This window comes from Leucopleurus acutus (genome assembly GCF_964270905.1).
Source record: "Leucopleurus acutus genome assembly, chromosome: 11".
In the NCBI taxonomy this organism is placed as follows: domain Eukaryota; kingdom Metazoa; phylum Chordata; class Mammalia; order Artiodactyla; family Delphinidae; genus Leucopleurus; species Leucopleurus acutus.
The window spans coordinates 18563652-18584116 of NC_139152.1; the positions used below are offsets into that span (position 1 = coordinate 18563652).

General features: G+C 36.4%; 1 protein-coding gene across 1 annotated transcript in view; it reads left to right on the forward strand.

Moving 5' to 3' along the window:
- Positions 1-20465, forward strand: part of ETNK1 (ethanolamine kinase 1) — a 68962-nt gene that overhangs the window by 5060 nt on the left and 43437 nt on the right. The window contains exon 2 of the mRNA XM_082849658.1: positions 18701-18960. Coding sequence (XP_082705784.1) covers positions 18701-18960 — 260 coding nt within the window. The remainder of the gene's footprint in view (positions 1-18700; positions 18961-20465) is intronic.

Sequence of the window (20465 nt, forward strand, 5' to 3'; positions counted from 1 at the left end):
TGTTTTTCAGAATTTTATCTTTTTTTTTTTTTTCTTTTAATCTTTTGGCCACGCTGCGTGGCATGTGGGATCTTAGTTCCCTGACCAGGGGTTGAATTCACGCCCCCCTGCAGTGGAAACACAGAGTCTTAATCACTGGACTGCCAGGGAAAGTCCCCAGTATTTTGTCTTATAAGGAGTTATTTTGCTCTGATATATCTGATGGACTATAAATAGGTAAATTTTTATCACCCTTTTAAAAACTGTGAGACACAACAAACAAACAGAAAAATGAATGAAACATAAATTGTTGTAGAATAAATACCTTCGTAACCCCAGCCCAGGGAAAGAGAAAATATTACCAGCAGCCCAGAATATCTCCCCTTTCTCTTCCTGCTCCTAACTTTTCCCTCCCTCTAGTGGTAATCACAATAGCAGTTTAAAAAAAAATTGTTAACAAACAGAATATTTTGAATTAGTCATTTTTTCCAGTACTCTGAGAAAATATACTGTGTATGAATTTTTTAAATAAGAGACTATATGATCATGAAGTAATTTAGTTTTACTGAAAAGATATATCACAATATTAAAACTTTGAGTAGAAAACTACCCACTTCCTATTCATAGTTTATTAAAAAAATCAACTGTTTTGTTTTGTTTATTACCTTCAATTTCTCCCTTAAATATTTTACATAGTTGTTATTGAACCTTATGTACAATTTTTAAAAATTAATTTTTATTGGAGTATAGTTGCTTTACAATGTTGTGTTAGCTTCTACTGCACAGCAAAGTGAATCAGCCATACATATACATATATTCCCTCCCTTTTGGATTTCCCTCCCATTTAGGACACCACAGTGCATTAAGTAGAGTTACCTGTGCTATACAGTATGTTCCCATCAGTTGTCTGTTTTATACATAGTATCAATAGTGTATATGTGTCAATCCCAATCTCCCAATTCCTTCCACCCCACCCCTTTCCCGCTTGGAATCCGTACATTTGTTCTCTATGTCTGTGTTTCTATTTCTGCTTGGCATATAGGGTCATCTAATACCATTTTTCTAGATTCCACATATATGCGTTAATATACGATATTTGTTTTTCTCTTTCTGGACTTACTTCACTGTATAACACTCTCTAGGTCCATCTACATCTCTACAAATGACCCAATTTCGTTCCTTTTTATGGCTGGATAATATTCCATTGTATATATGTACCGCATTTTCATTATCCATTCCTCTGTTGATGGACATTTAGGTTGTTTTCATGCCCTGGCTATTGTAAATAGTGCTGCTATGAACATTGGAGTGCATGTCTTTTTTTATTTTTATTTTTTTTTGCGGTACGCGGGCCTCTCACTGTTGTGGCCTCTCCCGTTGCGGAGCATAGGCTCCGGACGCGCAGGCTCAGTGGCCATGGCTCATGGGCCCAGCCGCTCCGCGGCATGTGGGATCTTCCCGGACCGGGGCACGAACCCTTGTCCCCTGCATCGGCAGGCAGACTCTCAACCACTGCGCCACCAGGGAAGCCCTGCGTGTCTTTTTTAAAATAAATTTATTTATTTATTTTTGGCTGCATTGGGTCTTCGTTGCTGCGTGCGAGCTTTCTGTACTTGCTGTGAGCGGGGCTACTACTCTTCATAGCAGTGCACAGGCTTCTCATTGTGGTGGCTTCTCTTGTTGCGGAGCACGGGCTCTAGGCGCACAGGGCTTCAGTAGTGTGGCACACAGGCTCAGTAGTTGTGACTCACGGATTATAGAGCGCAGGCTCAGTAGTTGTGGTGCACAGGCTTAGTTGCTCTGCTGCTTGTGGGATCTTCCCGGACCAGGGATCAAACCCATGTCACCTGCATTGGCAGGCGGATTCTTAACAGCTGCACCACCAGGGAAGCCTCATGTGTCTTTTTGAATCATGGATTTCTCTGGGTATATGCCCAGTATTCTGGCTCATATGGTAGTTCTATTTTTAGTTTTTTAAGAAACTTCCATATTGTTTTCCATAGTGACTGTATCAATTTACATTCCCACCAACAGTGCAAGATTGTTTCCTTTTCTCCAGACCTCCAGCGTTTGTTTGTAGATTTTTTTGATGATGGCCATTCTGATGGGTGTGAGGTGATATCTCATTGTAGTTTTGATTTGCATTTCTCTAATAATTAGTGATGTTGAGCTTCTTTTCATGTGTTTGGCCATCTGTATGTACAATTTGTATTCCGTTTTTTCATGTAGCCTTTCATAAATATTTTCCCATGTTGGTATGGTATTGACCACAATTTTTGATAGCTACAGACATAATATTTGGTCATGTTAAACATCATGTGACTTAATTACTTTTAAAGTGAGGTTTTAAAAAAAATTGTAAAGAGTATAAAGAGGAAAATTAGAAAGGCTCATATTCTAACCCTGTTGATTTTGTTTAAAAAATACAAATGATACATTCCCTTAAAAAACAAGGCTATAAAATGAAAAGTAAAAAATCTAGCCCCCCCAACACTGAGTCATTCTCCCCAAAGATAATTTTGTGAACAATTTCTTTTGAACTTATAAAAAATTATCAAATTATAGATTTACCAGCGTACATTATCTACCTATGTTTATAAATATAGTAAATATAACTATATTCTTTTTTGTATACATAAGTAAGTTATTCTGTATCTTGATTTTAAAAATAATATATCTTAGACATCTCCATGTCAGTATATATAACCTGCCCCATGTTTTTAAAAAAAACATTGAGTTGTTTTTATTTTTTAGGTATTAAAAAAAGTATTGCAGTGATCTGCTTTTATACATATATTTTGGATAACTTTTCTAAGTATATCCATAGAGTAAATTCTTATTAGTGGAATTAAAAGGTTAAAAGTAAAAGAAAAAAAATCATAATCTTCAAGGAATTGGCTCACACAAGTGTGGAGGCTGGTAAATCTGAAATTTGTAGGGCATTCTCTGGTAAGCTGGAGGCTCTCAGGCAGGAGTTGATGTTGTAGTCTTAAGGCAGCATATGTTCAGTAAAACTGAAGTTTTGCTTTTACAACTCTTCACCTGATTGAATGAGGCTCATTCATGGGGACTAATCTCTTTTACTTGAAGTTATCTGGTTAATACGTCTGCAAAATACCTTCAGAGCTGCATCTAAATTAGTGTTTGAATAACTGGGTATTGTAGTCAATCCAAGTCGACACAAAACTGTTATGCTATTTCTCAGTTTCATATAATTTATACTCCTCAAAACAGTGTTGGAAAGTATCCTTTTCTCTATACCTTGTCCAACCTCTGATATTAAATTAAAAAAATTTTTGCCGGTTAGATACACGAAAATGGTATTTTGTTTTGTTTTTACATTACTTTTAATTTTGTTATTTTCGAAGATGGTGGAATCCAATAGTTACTTCCACAAAACATTTAACTGACATGCATTAATTCCATCTTTCTAGGCTTATGGGCTGGTCCAGTAGCCATTGTCTTAAAGAATAATTGAAGCTTGTCTTTCCCGTTGTATTGGCCTGTGCAAGCTCATTCATTTGAATTCAGTAGTTAATCGGTCATTTTAGACCATAAATAAATATCGAAACTCTGCTTGGTATCTTAATCATCTTTAAGGACTAAAGAAATTTCATAGTAGCCTAAGGTAGAGTTTAATATTTTTATCATCTCAGGGTTTGTAGTTGCAGGGCAGTGTCACGTACTGAAAGAAGGTATTGGATTATGTTTTGGGCTTCTCGAGATGACCTTCAAGTTCACTGATAATCACTTTAACTTCTAAGGTGTCATTAAAACTGTAATTTCTTTTTGTCCACTGGGTATTCTGTATTGCTTCAAAGAGCAACCTGTGCAGGTTTGGGCAATTCTTTAAGTTCCTAATTGATATGGTCAATTAATCCTGGCTGAAGGGTGAATTTATGTCTTCTGTTACAGTACTAAAATAGGGAAAGTGTTACTATAGAACATATTTATCTCAGTATTACATTCTGGCAAAGGAGACAGAACCACCTCTCATAATACCTGTTCCAGCACTCCACTTTGCATACAAATATTCACCATCAACAGTGGCATCCTCATGTCCTCGCAGGGTAACTTGCTCCTTTAAGAGTCTCTCACATAGGTTTTGGATTCAGTGCATTGGGCTTCCCTGTCAAAAGGTTTCTTCTCTACCTCTAGGCCATTTTACCCACTTATGTGAATTTGGCCTTGGGTTCCCAGCTGCTGAGGGTTGGGCCAAGATCTTGGCCTCACAGTCAGTTTGCTTATTTCCAAATTGGTGGCAGACTCTTAATATCATCTTTGTACCCTGGCTTTTTAAAATCTCCCAAGCTAGAGTAAATATGGTGGATTTGTTCGGGGCACTCAATGCTGGGAGACCACTAGCAGGTCCCATCAGTCCATCCAATCTGATAATGCTTCATTAAAAAGTTTTGCTTCAACCCCATCAATGTCTGCTTTATTCATCCAGTTTTTTGATAACCATGAAAAACTTCCACTCTATTGGGACAAGTCATTTGCCATGTCCCTTATCTTTTCCGCTTACTTTTAATTTAGTTTTCTTACTATCATCCCTAAGACCTGTAAAGGGAAGCTTGAGACAGCAAATCAGATCCAGCATCCTGAACAGTTTATGTTGGTAACAGGAGAGTTACATGGGGGACCCATGTAGAAGGAGAAACCTTTATCATGGTATTCACCATGACCTAGGGGTGGGGCATATTAAGTGGTTGAATATCCTGGTCGCTGTAAGGCCAGTCTTGTATGGCCTGCATATGCAGTATATCAGCCACTTCATCTAGAGTGATCGATCCACTTTGCATGCAGAGGAAGGACCGCACAATTTCCCTTCTCAGGAAACCGACTTAGTAGCCACTTCTATCCATTCTTCCAGTCTAGCAGTCTTGCTGGGATTAGGTTGCTGTATGTTTGGGTTAGTTGCAGCCATTCAGGACTGTTCAGTAGTAAGCTGTGGGTCCTGCATTAGCCTAAACATGCCATGGACTTCAAACCATAGATTGCTCCTAACTTGACCATTCTGATGATGAGACAACTTTACACTATATCCTCAGGTTTCAGTAGTTTCCTTATTTTGTGCCCTTCCCACCTGAATCATTTTGGTAAACAGAGGATGAGTTACAGAGGTCAAAGAAGAGTTATCTGCTGTGGAGCACGAACTCTTTTGTGACAGTTCTGTGCTTAGCAGCCTGATGTTGTATCGGACCATCTGGAACCCGGGTTGGTGCAACATCAAGATCTACCCTAAAACGGTCTTTATCTTTCTGTCGTAGGTAGTATGGCTAACAGCAGCCAAGGAATCACACATTTAGCCAATTTCTCATTATTTTGCACTTTATTGTGGATTCAGGGACAGCTGTTCTGGGGTTGGAGCTATCATTTTTAGGTTTCACTTACTTTTACCTCTTGTAATAGATGACAGCATGCCTGCTGTCTCATACTGTGGGTGATCTGGCAAACACCTAGGCATCAGGGATTGATCATCCACTGCCCCTTCCTTATTCGTTTTTCAGATAATACTTAACAATGTTACAGTGAGTCTAGGGTCATGCTAGCGAACCCATAAACTTGAGGGTGTATCCCTGAAACAGATTAAGAGTCATGACATCAGGTTTTTATCCTGTTTTGCCATTGTATGACTTTGGAAAAATATGAGAACTTACCTAGGTCATAGCTTTTTCATTCTACAAATCGATCATTCAGTCTATATATATAAAAGCAAACATTTATTGAATATCTCTGTGTTCTATGTTCCACTCTTTCTCAACGTTTTAGTAATTACTCTCTGAAGAGAAGGTTAAATTATGTTAATTTTTACCTAACAGGAGAAATTAAATACTAAAGAACAGGATTTTGCAGGTAGGGTTGAGCTTTAGAGAGCCACAAACCATTGTAACAGCTCTAGATTTTTTTCTTCCCTCAGTAACCAACTTTTGCTCCTTTGGTGGTGATATCATCTCTGTTGAAAATGTAATACATGAAAGAAATTTTATTTTATTTTATATATATATGAGAGGATATGTATCTGTATGTATATCTGTATCTCCTCTTTAAGATAGTAAATTAAAATTAATTAAATTTAAACCAAAGTACTAAAGTACCTATGCATTTATTTTCAGTTTTAAAAACCTTATCGTTTTAGGAAATTTTCTCTAGGGTTACTGTGAGTTGAAGGTAATCAAAAGATTAACTGGCAGTACATTTTTTCTGATCTGAATATTACATTAACTCTTTTCTAGTTAAATTTGTTGTTGATGTGTGATATACATAATAAAAAGTGCACAAATCTTAAGTGTAGAACCTGATGAATTTTCCTACAAAGCAACCACACCCATGTAATAAGTATCCAAGTCAGGAAACAGATTTGGGAAATGGTACCCCAGAATCCTCTCTTACACTCTTTTGGAGTCACTATCCATCAACTCTCCCCAAGCAAGTGTTACTCCTATCCTGATTTTATATCGTAGCTTTCCCTCTCTATGAATTTTTTTTAATGGAATCGTATGGTATATACTTTTTTTTGGGGGGGTGGCATATGCTAAAGTTATGAGATTTATTTCTGTATATATAGTTAGTTCTTTTTTATTCTCATTGTAAGAATATACCTCAGTTTATTTATCTTCTGTTGGTGGACACTTGGGTTGTTTTCGGTTTTTGGCTATTACAAATTATGCTGCTGTGAACATAGCTGTATGTTTTTTGATGAGTGTGAATATCTGTTTCTGTTAGGCAGATACTTAGAAGTAGACTTGCTGGGTCATCTGGTATGTATTTTTAGCTTTAGTAGATACTTTAAGTTTTCCAAAGTGGTTGTGTCAATTTATACCCCTAATGGCAATACTGTATGAGTGTTTCGGGGGTGCTGCATTTTTACCAACAATTGTTATTATCTGTCTTCATTGTTATCATTCGGGTAGGCATTAAGGGTATCTTATTATGGGTTTGATTTGCATTCTCTTAATAACTAGTGCATCTTTTTTCTGTGGGTCAGATATTTGAATGTCTTCTATTTTGAGATGCCTGTTCAAGTTTTTTTGGCTAATTTTTCTCCTGGATTATTTTTTTCCTAATGATTTGTAGATGTTCTTTACATATTCTATATTTGAGTTCTTTTTAATTTTTTTTGGCCACGCTGCACGGCTTTGCAGTATCTTAGTAAGGATTGAACCCAGGCTCCCCAGCCGTGGAAGCGCGGAGTCCTAACCACTGGGCCGCCAGGGAATTCCCGAGTCCCTTTTTTTTTTTTTTTTTTTTTTTTTGCGGTACGCGTGCCTCTCACAGTTGTGGCCTCTCCCGCTGTGGAGCACAGGCTCCGGACGCGCAGGCTCAGCGGCCATGGCTCACGGACCCAGCTGCTCCGCGGCATGTTGGGATCTTCCCAGACTGGGGCACGAACCCGTGTCCCCTGCATTGGCAGGCGGACTCTCAACCACTGAGCCACCAGGTAAGCCCCCGAGTCCTTTTTTTAAAGAAATGTATTATAAATGTTTTCTGCCAGTTGGTGGCTTGTATTTTCACTCTTAATAGTGTCTTTTGATAGTCTTAACACCAGTTTTTCAATATTTTCTTTATGGGTAGCATGTTTTGTGTCTTGATCTCTTCCTATGCCAAAGTCCTGAAGATATTCCTCTATGTTTTATAGAAACTTTATTGTTTTGCTATTTTACATTTTGATCTGAAATTGTTTATGGTGTAAGGTGGAGGAGGTCATGACTCATTTTTCTTCCGAATGGCTATCAGTATCCAGTGATCCAGTATCACTTATTGAAAAGACCATTTTCTCCCCATTATAGTGTTTCCTGAAACCACCATTTTCCCACCATTATAGTGTTACCTTTGTCATAAACCAGGTGGCACTGTATGTGGGTCTCTTTATGAATTCTGTTCCTTTAGTCTGTTTTGTCTATTATTGTACCAGTATCACAGTGTCTTGACTACTCTCAAGTTTTGCTTCTAGGTCTTGGTATGGTATAGTTACTATAATCCTTGGTATGAGACACTAGCTTTTTTCTTTTTCTTCTTTAAAATTGCCTTGACTGTTCTTGGCTTTTTAAATTGCCATGTAAATTGTAGACTCAGCTTTTCAATTTCTTCAAAAGAAACTAGATGACATTTTGATTGATATTTTTGTGGAATCTATAGATATTTGAGGAGAAGTGAATTCATTAACAATATTGAGTCTTAGAATTTATAAATATGGTATATCCCATTTATTTATTTAGTTTCTCTCAAACTTTTGAAGTTTTCAATGTAGAGATCTTGCATTTTTCACGTCATTTTTCCCCCCAGAAATTTGATGCTTTCTGATATTATTTAAAGAATATCATTTTAAAAAAAGGTTTGCTGTTGGTATAGAGAAATTCAATTGATATGTTAATACATTGAAGTTTTCACATGTTCTAATTATTTCTTTTAATTTAGATACTTTGTGCATTTTCTCTGTTTCTGCAAATAATGACAGTTTTGTTTTTTGCTTTCCTATTCCTACTTCTGTTGTTGTCATGTCTTTTTTTCCCCCACATCTTTATTGGAGTATAAATGCTTTACAGTGTTGTGTTAGTTTCTGTACAACAAAGTGAATCAGCTATATGTATGCATATATCCCCATAGCCCCTTCCTCTTGAGCCTTCCTCCCACCCTCCCTATCCCATCCCTCTATCGTCACAAAGCACCAAGCTGATCTCTCTGTGCCATGCAGCAACTTCCCATTAGCCTTACATTTGATAGTGTATATGTCAGTGCTACTGTCTCACTTCATCCCAGCTTCCCCTTCCCCTACCCATGCCCTCAAGTCCGTTCTCTACGTCTGCCTCTTTATTCCTGCCCTGCCACTATGTTCATCAGTACTGCTTTTTAAAATTCCATATATATGCGTTAGCATACGATAATTCGTTTTTCTCTTACTGACTTACTTCACTCTGTATGACAGATTCTAGGTCCATCCACTCCACTACAAATAACTCAGTTTCGTTCCTTTTTATGGTTGATATTCCATTGTATATATGTGCCACATCTTCTTTATCCATTCATCTGCTGATGGACATCTAGGTTGTTTTCATGTCCTGGCTATTATAAATAGTGCTGCAATGAATATTGTGGTACATGTCTATTTTTGAATTATGGTTTTCTCAGGGTGTATGCCCAGTAGTGGGATTGCTGGGTCATATGGTAGTTCTATTTTTAGTTTCTTAAGGAACCTCCATACTGTTCTCCATAGTGGCTGTATCAGTTTACATTCCCACCAACAGTGCAGGAGGGTTCCCTTTTCTCCACACCTTCTCCAGCATTTATTGTTTGTAGATTTTTTTTTTTTTGCGGTTCGCGGGCCTCTCACTGCTGCGGTCTCTCCCACCGCGGAGCACAGGCTCTGGACGCGCAGGCTCAGTGGCCATGGCTTACGGGCCCAGCGGCTCTGCGGCACGCGGGATCATCCTGGACCGGGGCACGAACCCGCGTCCCCCGCATCGGCAAGCGGACTCTCAACCACTGCACCACCCGGGAAGCCCTGTTTGTAGATTTTTTGATGATGGCCATTCTAACCAGTGTGAGGTGATACCTCATTGTAGTTTTGATTTGCATTTCTCTAATGATTAGTGATGTTGAGCATCTTTTCATGTATTTGTTGGCCATCTTGTCTTCTTTGGAGAAACGTCTATTGAGGTCTTCCACCCATTTTTGGATTGGGTTTGTTTTTTGATATTGAGCTACATGAGCTTCTTGTATATTTTGGAGATTAATCCTTTGTCAGTTGCTTCATTTGCAAATATTTTCTCCCATTCTGAGGGTTGTCTTTTCACTTGTTTATGCTTTCCTTTGCTGTGCAAAAGCTTTTAAGTTTCATTAGGTCCCATTTGTTTATTTTTGTTTTTATTTCCCTTACTCTAGGAGGTGGATCAAAAGGATCTTGCTGTGATTTATGTCATAGATTGTTCTGCCTGTGTTTTCCTCTAAGAGTTTTATAGTGTCTGGCCTTACATTTAGGTCCTTAATCCACTTTGAGTTTATTGTTGTGTACGGTGTTAGGGGGTGTTTTAATTTCATTCTTTTATGTGTAGGTGTCCATTTTTTCCAGCACCACTTATTGAAGAGTCTGTCTTTTCTCCATTGTATATTCTTGCCTCCTTTGTCAAAGATGAGGTGACCATATGTGTGTGGGTTTATCTCTGGGCTTTCTGTCCTGTTCCATTGATCTATATTTCTGTGTTTGTGCGAATACCATACTGTCTTGATTACTGTAGCTTTGTAGTATAGTCTGAAGTCAGGGAGCCTGATTCCTCCAGCTACATTTTTCTTTCTTAAGGTTGCTTTGGCTATTCGGGGTCTTTTGTGTTTCCATACAAATTGTAAAATTTCTTGTTCTAGTTCTGTGAAAACTGCCATTGGTAATTTGATAGGGATTGCATTGAATCTGCAGATTGCTTTGGGTAGTAGAGTCTTTTCACAATATTGATTCTTCCAATCCAGGAGCATGGTATATCTCTCCATCTGTTTATGTTATTTTTGATTTCTTTCATCAATGTTTTATAGTTTTCTGAGTACAGGTCTTTTGCTTCCTTAGGTAGATTTATTCTTAGGTATTTGATTCTTTTTTGTTGCGATGGTAAATGGGATTGTTTCCTTAATTTCTCTTTCTGATCTTTCATTGTTAGTGTATAGGAATACAAGAGATTTCTGTGCATTAATTTTGTATCCTGCAACCTTAAAATTCATTGATTAGTACTAGTAGTTTTCAGGTGGCATCTTTAGGATTTTCTATGTATAGTATCATGTCATCTGCAAACAGTGACAGTTTTAATTCTTCTTTTCCCATTTGTATTCCTTTTGTTTCTTTTTCTTCTCTGATTGCTGTGGCTACGACTTCCAATACTATGTTGAATAATAGTGGCAAGAGTGGGCATCCTTGTCTTGTTCCTAATCTTAGAGGAAATGCTTTCAGTGTTTCACCATTGAGAATGATGTTTGCTGTGGGTTTGTCATATATGACTTTTATTATTTTGAGGTAGCTTCCCTCTATACCCACTTTCTGGAGAGTTTTTATCATAAATGGGTGTTGAATTTTGTCAAAAGCTTTTTCTGCATCTATTGAGATGATCATATGGTTTTTATTCTTTAATTTGTTAATATGGTGTATCACATTGATTGTTTTGCATATATGGAGGAATCCTTACATCCCTGGGATAAATCCCACTTGATCATGGTGTATGATCCTTTAAATGTGTTGTTGGATTCTGTTTGCTAGTATTTTGTTGAGGATTTTTACGTCTATGTTCATCAGTGATTTTGGCCTGTAATCTTTTTTGTGTGTGTGATATCTTTGTCTGGTTTTGATATCAGGGTGATTATGGCCTCATAGAAGGAGTTTGGGAGTGTTCCTCCCTCCACAATTTTTTTTTTTTTTCCTCCGCAATTTTTTTTTTTTTTGCAAGAGTTTGAGAAGGATGGGGTTAACGCTTCTCTAAATGTTTGATAAAATTCTCCTGTGAAACCATCTGGTCCTGGACTTATGTTTGCTGGAAGATTTTAAATTACAGTTTCAATTTAATTAACTGTGATTGGTCTGTTTATATTTTCTAATTCCTCCTGGTTCAGTCTTGGAAGTTTGTACTTTTCCAAGAATTCGATCATTTCTTTTGGGTTGTCCATTTTATTGGTATATAGTTGCTTGTAGTAGTCTCTTATGATCCTTTGTATTTCTGTGGTGTCAGTTGTAATCTCTCCTTTTTCATTTCTAATTTTATTGATTTGAGTCCTCTCCTTTTTTCTTGATGAGTCTGGCCAAAGGTTTATCAATTTTGTTTATCTTCTCAGGGAACCAGCTTTTAGTTTTATTGATCTTTGCTATTGTTTTCTTTGTTTCCATTTCATTTATTTCTGCTCTGATCTTTGTGGTTTCTTTCCTTCTACTAACTTTGGGTTTTGTTTGTTCTTCTTTTTCTACTTGCTTTAGGTGTAAAGGTTAGATTGTTTATTTGAGATTTTTCTTGTTTTTTGTAGTGAGCTTGAATTGTTGTGAACTTCCCTCTTGGAACTGCTTTTGCTATGTCCCATAGGTATTAGATCGTTTTGTTTTCATTGTTATTTGTTTATAGGTATTTTTTGATTTCCTCTTTGATTTCTTCAGTGATCTTGGTTATTTAGCAGCGCACTGTTTAGCCTCCGTGTGTTTGTGGCTTTTACTGTTTATTTCCTGTAATTGATTTCTAATCTCATAGCATTGTGTTCAGAAAAGATGCTTGATACGATTTCAGTTTTCTTACATTTTCCAAGGCTTGATTTGTGACCCAAGGTGTGATCTATTCTGGAGAATGTACTGTGTGCACTTGAGAAGAAAGTGTACTTCTGCCTTTGGGTGGAATGTCCTAAAAATATCAATTAAGTCTGTCTAGTCTGTTGTGTCATTTAAAGCTTGTGTTTATTTATTTTCTATCTGGATGATCTTTCTATTGGTGTGTAGTGAGGTATTAAAGTCCCCCACTATTATTGTGTTACTGTCGATTTTTCCTTTTATGACTGTTAGCATTTGCCTTATACATTGAGGTGCTTCTATGTTGGGTGCATAAATATTTATAATTGTTATGTTTTCTTCTTGGATTGATCCCTTGATCATTATGTAGTGTCCTTCTTTATCTCTTGTAACTGTCTTTATTTTAAGGTCTATTTTATCTGATATGAGTATTGCTACTCCACCTTTCTTGTGGTTTCTATTTGCATGGAATATCTTTTTCCATCCTCTCACTTTCAGTCTGTATGTGTCCCTAGGTCTGAAGGGGGTTTATTGTAGACGGCATATATACGAGTCTTGTTTTTGTATCCGTTCAGCCAGTCTGTGTCTTTTGGTTGGAGCATTTAATCCATTTACATTCAAGGTGATTATCAATATATATGTTCCTATTACCATTTTCTTAGTTGATTTGGGTTTGTTTTTGTGGGTCTTTTTCTTCTTTTGTGTTTCCCGCTTAGAGAAATTATGAGGATTCGCTTGTATGTTATTTGTTACTTTTCCCTTGCTGCTTTTAATATTTTTTCTTTGTATTTAATTTTTGATAGTTTGATTAATATGTGTCTTGGCATGTTTCTCTTTGGATTTATCCTATATGGGACTCTCTGTGCTTCCTGGACTTGATTGACTATTTCCTTTCCCATATTAGGGATGTTTTTGACTATAATCTCTTCAAATATTTTCTCAGACCCTTTCTTTTTATCTTCTTCTTATGGGACCCCTATAATTTGAATGTTGGTCCATTTAATATTGTCCCAGATGTCTCTGAGACTGTCCTCAATTCTTTCTGTTCTTTTTTCTTTATTCTGCTCCCTGGCAGTTATCTCCATCATTTTATCGTCCAGCTCACTTATCTGTTCCTCTGCCTCAAGTAATTCTGCTATTGATTCCTTCTAGAGTATTTTTAATTTCAGTTATTATGTTGTTCATCACTGTTTCTTTGCTCTTCAGTTCTCCTAGATCCTTGTTAAATGTTTTATTTTCTCCATTTTATTTCCGAGATTTTGGATCATCTTTACTACCATTACTCTGAATTTTTTTCAGGTAGCTTGCTTATTTCATCTTCATTTATTTGGTGTCGTAGATTTTTGCTTTGCTCCTTCTTCTGTAACTTTTCTTTTTTTCTTGCGGTACGCGGGCCTCTCACTGCTGTGGCCTCTCCCCTTGTGGAGCAAAGGCTCCAGATGCGCAGGCTCAGCGGCCATGGCCCACGGGCCCAGCCGCTCCGCGGCATGTGGGATCTTCCCGGATCGGGGCACGAATCCGTGTCCCCTGCATCGGCAGGTGGACTCTCAACCACTGTGCCACCAGGGAAGCCCCATACTTAGTTTTTTAATTGGATTATTTAGTTCTTTTACATTTAATGTAACTACTTATATGGTTGAGTTTTTCACTGTACCATCATACTTTTTTTTCCTCTTTGACACATCTTTTATATTCCTGTTTTTCACCTTTATTTTTTCTTCTTTCTGTGTGTTCCAAATCTCAGAGGAACTCACAGTAAATATGGAGTGGCAAATATAATTAAGAAATTACAGTACATTGTTTTTGTTTCTGGCTGTGCTGTGCAACATGTGGGATCTTAGTTTCTCGACCAGGGATTGAACCTGTGCCCCCTGCATTAGGACTGTGGAGTCTTAACCACAGGACCGCCAGGGAAGTCCCTACAGTGCATTTTAGTAATGCTATATATAGGTCACTAGCAAGCACTGAGAAGTATTTATGTCTTATCTGAGTTTAGGAATTGTCTCCTGGAGGTTATAACTCCTGTGTTGGAATTTTGAAGGAAGTTAGAAGTTAGTGAGGCGAAGGAAAAGAAGGGTGAATTTGTCAGGTAGATCACTAGATAACTTGGGAGGTATTGTGGAACTTGTACACCCTAAGGAACTTAAACTTTATCCTCTAAACAGTGTGGAGTCAGTTGAAGATTGCCAGTCATCATGTTCATGTTTGTATTTTAGATGGATTATTTTGGTGGCAGTTAGTGAGTGAATTTTTTTGGAAGGTGGGAAGGTGGTTAAACTGGCGTAAGAGAGACCAATGAGGTTATTAAAATACTGCAGATAGGAGATTGACAAGGGGATGGAGAAACAGGAGTGGATTTAAGAATTACCTAGGAAGAAAACATTTTATGTGGGGGATGGAGAGGGAGGGGTCAAGGTGACTGAAATGTGCCTGAGTGAATGGAAGATTAAAATGAATTGGTACCATTAAATGATTTATCTCTGGTTTTAAGCAGTTTTATTATGAGGTGCCTTGGTGTAGTTTTCTTCATGTTTCTTTGGCTTGGGCTTGTTGAGCTTCTTGGATCTTGAGTTTATAGGTTTTCATCAAATTTGGAAAACTTTTGACTGTCATTTCTTTAAAAATGTTTCTGTTCTCTTTTTCCCTTTCTTTGAGGACTCAAATTTTATATGTAGTCTCTCAGCTAATGGATGCTCTTCTCTCTCTCTCTCTTTGATAATTCATGTTTCCCTCTGTATTTTGTTTTGCATAGTTTCTATTCCTATGTCTTCAAATTTGCTAAATTGTTTTTTCTACTACCTAACCTAGTGTTAAATCCCATCTAAGTGTGTTTTCCCTTCAGACATCTTGAGAAGTTTAATTTGGGTCTTTTTTATGTCTTCAGTGACTCTGCTTAATTTTTTGTTGTAAGAATACAACACACTTTTTTCTTGGAATACAGTTTTAACACCTGCTAATTCTAACATCTGTGTCAGTTCTGGTTGGTTTCAATTAATTGACCCCCCTCTCACCCCCCATTGTGGGTTGTATTTTTCTGCCCTTTTTGCATGCCTGATAATCTTTTTTTTTTGGCCGCCTCACCCAGCTTGTGAGATCTTAGTTCCCCGAGCAGGGACTGAAACTGCGCCCTTGGCAATGAGAACGCAGAGTCCTAACTGCTGGACCGCCAGGGATTTCCCCATGCCGAATAATCTTTAATTGGATATTAGACATTGTGAATTTTACCTTGTTAGGCACTCGATAGTTTTTGTAGTTCTTTGGGAATAGTTTGCATCTTTGGGTCTTGCTTTCAAGGTTTGCTAGGTGGTACCAGTGCAGCAGCATACAGTCTAGGGTTAATCTATAACATAGATGTTGTCTTAATTATTAACTTTTATGATCTCATCATGAATTATTTTTCTGTCTTGTGTTCAAATTTAAATATGTAGTTATCTACATATTTGATAAGAGCTTAGTTTGTGTCAGGAACTGTTGTGCTTTTGTGTATATTAAGTCATTCTCATAAAAACCTATAAAGCAGATTCTAATGTGCTGATATTAAACATGAGATGAATGAAGCACATACAGGTAAGTGACTTGCCTAAAGTCACTCAGCTTACAGATGACACAGCTAGAATTTATAGTCAAGCAGTGTTGCTCTGTAGCTCATCCTCTGAACTGGTATTATCTTAAATACTTGACAAACAGTGCAGGATAAACCATGTGAAAAGGAGCTCCATGAGATTTGTAGTAGTTTTGTCCCCCCTCCATTGAGGTGGAATTTTATATTTCTAGTATATATCTAGTATAGTACACATGAGATTTGTAGTAGTTTTGTCCCCCCTCCATTGAGGTGGAATTTTATATTTCTAGTATATATCTAGTATAGTACACATACCTAGCATATGCCTAGTATGTTTTTAAATGTGTGTTTCAGAAGGCTGAAGCACCTTGAATTAATTGTTGGTTTATATATGAGGTGGGAACCATCCAAGAGCAAAAAGCACTGTCCATACATCTTTAAAGTCAGAAATCTCCATCAAGAGATCATTAGGATAAGCCGAACAAATTGGGTTTATTACTCCTTCCTTAAGGAAGACTTATTCCATGGGGAATGGTGGGGCTCTCAGTATGTGGGTGTTAGAAAGGACTTCGTATAAGATTTGAATTTGGTGATTTGGGAGAGGGTTCAAGGAAGCAAGGCTTTCCTCTGGATTTGGGTGTTGTCAGGAAGGAAGTGGGGCAAGTCTACGACTGTGTGGGTAATTTATCTCACCTAGAGGACTGGAGGAATGAAGCAGGACCAAAGCTGTTCCTGGAAAAGGAACGGCAGTCCCTCACATTAGCCAGAATAGGGGAGTGCTTGGTCATTTTTGTGGTTTGGAAAAAATGCATAATTTTGTCTTTGTTCGGACATGATTACAGAGTGACTTTGTTTTTGTCTTGATGCATTATGGTCACAGAGTGGCCTCATCTGATATTGATGTTCTATGAAATTGCTTATGTTCAGCAGAATCTCCAGGCCTTGCTGTACATGCCATGTCAGTTCCTAGCCCCTTTCGTTTTTCTCACTATTTTAATTTTTTCACATGTAAACTAGATTGATTACGGGAAAAAAAAAAGTGAGAAAACATATATAAGCCAAATGAGAAAAGTTTAAACTACTTAGAGAGAAATAAGAAAACAGGAGACAAGATTTAAACTACCTAATATTTTATTGGATATCTTTGCAGACATTTTTATCCTTATTTATACATAAACTACTTTTGTAAATGAAGTTATTCATATATTTATTTTTTTGCTCCAGGGGTTTATTGTGACTATCATTTCATTGCAAATATGTGGCTGTTTTGTGCAACAGAGTATGTTAGGGTTAGTGTCATTGGAGTTGTGACTCTATGTTATACTTATAAATGTCTATATAGTATTCAATAATCTTATCCCGTAATGTTATCCATTTCTAGCCTTTTTAAGTGCATATGTCTTTGTATGTATGTTTCTGCATGTACACATAAATGTACAATATAGCGTGCACAATTAAAGAAATTTATTATTATAGGCAAGAGTGAAAGAATGAATTTGTTATAAGCTAGATCAAGAAGACAAGCTAGTGTTTAAGTATTAAGTCCTTACTATTTGTTAGGAGGATGTAGAAAACATAGATTTCACTCCTGGCTTTTGAGGAGTGTAGAATGTCCTTCATTACAAGCATTTCAGAATGTTAGCTTCTCAAACTTCATTACAATAATTGAAATACTTCATCTCTACATGACATGTGGAGGAGTTACAGAATAATATGTGTGAGTTGTTATGGCATTTTAATAGGAAACAACATGCTTTCAACATAGATTTTAATAAAATGATGGAATTTAGTTTAAGGACATATGCTTCTTGTCAGTGTCTCCCTACATACCATCTTTTTGAAATCTACGTGGAAAGCAAAGTTTGTATGTCTCTGCATACCCAAAAAACATAGATATTCAAAGGTGAATAAGGATACATAAATATTTTCTTTCAAATTTCAGCTTAAGATCTAAAGCCTTTTCAGATGTCATTTATCATTACAACAATCTTATCAAAACAGAAACGTTTACCTTCTTTCTCAGGCATTAGTTTAATGTGTATACATTTAAAACTTATTCTTTGTCCATTATTCCTGTTCTTTCCCAGTTGTCTTTGGAAAAATGTCCTTAATGCTTACTTTCACTTTTACCTTTTATCCCTTTATTCCACTGAGAGCCTCCAAAAGCTCTGAGTTATAATTGGGTAAATAGAAAATTAGTTTTAGTGTCAAAGTAGTGTAGAGGAAAATGAAAGCTACAATTTTGAATAGACTTAGAGAACTAATATTGCTAATCATCTGTTTACTTTTTAATATACCATTGTACTCAAATCTAAAAAGGACTTTAAGTACTTAAGACTCTTGAAGAGTCCTCAAACTCCCTTTTAGAAAATACCTGAGAAATCTCTGTCTTCCTCTAATTAAGGTTGTGCTTCTTTTTTTTTTTTTAGCTGTAGCATTCAAGTTTAAATTATTATAACCCGAATACTTAAAACAATTTTTTATACATATTATGTTAAGTAATCTTTGGAAATAACATTTAAAGTTGAGTTTTTTATAAATTGGAGATTTACCGTAATATAAATTATGGTATATTATATTTGTATATTTAAACTTATGAACATTATTAAAGACTTTTTTATATCATATACTATGCTAGCAAGAGAGCCACTTTCCCTGTCTTCAGAGACTTTCCAATCTATTTAGATATAGGAGAGAGAACGTGTTTGTTGTACAACACAACATAGTAAACAGTGGTATTCTGTTTTGTTTAAATCTACAATTAAAATTATAGACATGTTAGGCAAAATTGTATTCAAAAGTTATATTAAGTAGATATTTTCTTTCAATTAGTATTTAATGATTTTCAAGTTATCTCCTATTCCTTCATTAAAAGTAAATAATTGTTTTTCCCCCATTTTTTCTTTTTTTTTGGGCAGCTTTTCACAGATGGAATCACAAACAAACTTATTGGCTGTTACGTGGGTAATACAATGGAGGATGTAGTCCTGGTGCGAATTTATGGCAATAAGACTGAGTTGTTAGTTGATCGAGATGAGGAAGTGAAGAGTTTCCGAGTGTTGCAGGCTCACGGCTGTGCACCACAACTCTACTGTACCTTCAATAATGGACTGTGCTATGAATTTATACAGGGAGAAGCATTGGATCCAAAGCATGTCTGCAACCCTGCCATTTTCAGGTACATTTCTTTTCCTAAATAATTTGTCCTTTTGAAAAATAAGAGTATTAAGTGCACTAAGGAAATGTTTTTTAAAACTGCCTTTTCTTTCTTTAGGCAACTATTTGGTTAATTTAGAAACTTTCTTTTGTTTGGGTTTTGTTTTATTTTTGCTAAAGAAAAAACATTCCTTTTTTCTGAATTCTCATAGTTAACTCTTTGCAAAAGAAAGGACTGCGAGAGGTTTTGGATTAGCCTGTCGCAGAAGGTCAAGGCTTCTCAATTTTTTAAAGTAGTGCTTGAATCAAAGCATTACACATTTCTTATTACTAAGTTTCGTTACTCAGCTGCTCATAGCTTCAGAGTTCTTGCTTACTATGAGTCTTAATTCTGTTAACACGCCTTTGTTACTTTTTAAACTTAAAAATTATTTAATTCAAAGTATTGTGTTTTCTATAAGAATAATGTCTTGCATATGCTTGATCATTTTTCTAAAATTGCTAAAATTTTCTTTTGGGCTTGATTTGAAAACAGCAAGTTCATTGATAGTTTAAATCAAAAGTGCTCAAACATTTCGGTCTCAAGACCCTTTTACAACTCTTAAAAGGTTATTGAGGACCCAAAGAGCTTTTGTTTATGTGAATTATATTTATCAGCGTTTACTATGTTAGAAATTAGAACACAAAGTTTTTAGAATGAAAGATTATCAAGTGCATGTCCTTTTAGCTGTCGGTCAACATGATGACATCATCACACCACTTCACGTAGCTTCTCAAAACTGGACTGTACACTCGTTAGAAAATGAGAGTGAAAAAGGTAAATAATACTTTATGAAAATAGTTTTAACCTCACAAACTTCCTGAAAGGGTCTTGAGCCATAGATCAAAGTTCACAGTATTCTCTTGCTTTGGCTTCTTCAGACGTAGCTACTTGCCTATATTATGATTATAATAAAGAGTATCTACTTTGAATATAAAAGGCATTGGAATGTATTTATGTTTAATGTAGTCTAGGGGAGGAAAAATGGTTCAGTCAGCTGCTCTACTAGTAATTTACAGTCTGTGACAGACAATAACCTTGGGGAAAAAATAAGGTAAATAGTATACACAGAGGAACAGAAAAGGTTTTCAAAAAAAGTACAAATAATTTACTGTGGTATAGTTGGGAAATTAGGCAGTGTTTAACTGAGGTAACATTTGAATTGGATTTTAAAGGATGAGGCAGAGCATGGAGGAGTCTGAGGGAGATGATAGGTAAAGACGAATAGCATCAAGCTAATGCTTAACTAGTAATTCAACTTATGGAAGTTTATCATGATCTTTTTTATTTGAACTTTTGTGTAGCAATCAAGTATTGCAGAGACCTTCAAAATTTTTTTTAATTCAAATTAAGGTGTTTAGGAATTTTCTTATCAAGTATTTCTCTAAAACTTGCCTCTTGCTGGAAATACTGGCTGAAGTATAATTAAAGCCACTCAGCAACAGACATAATGGGAGAAATGCAATTTAAAATGAGTTATTGCTCAC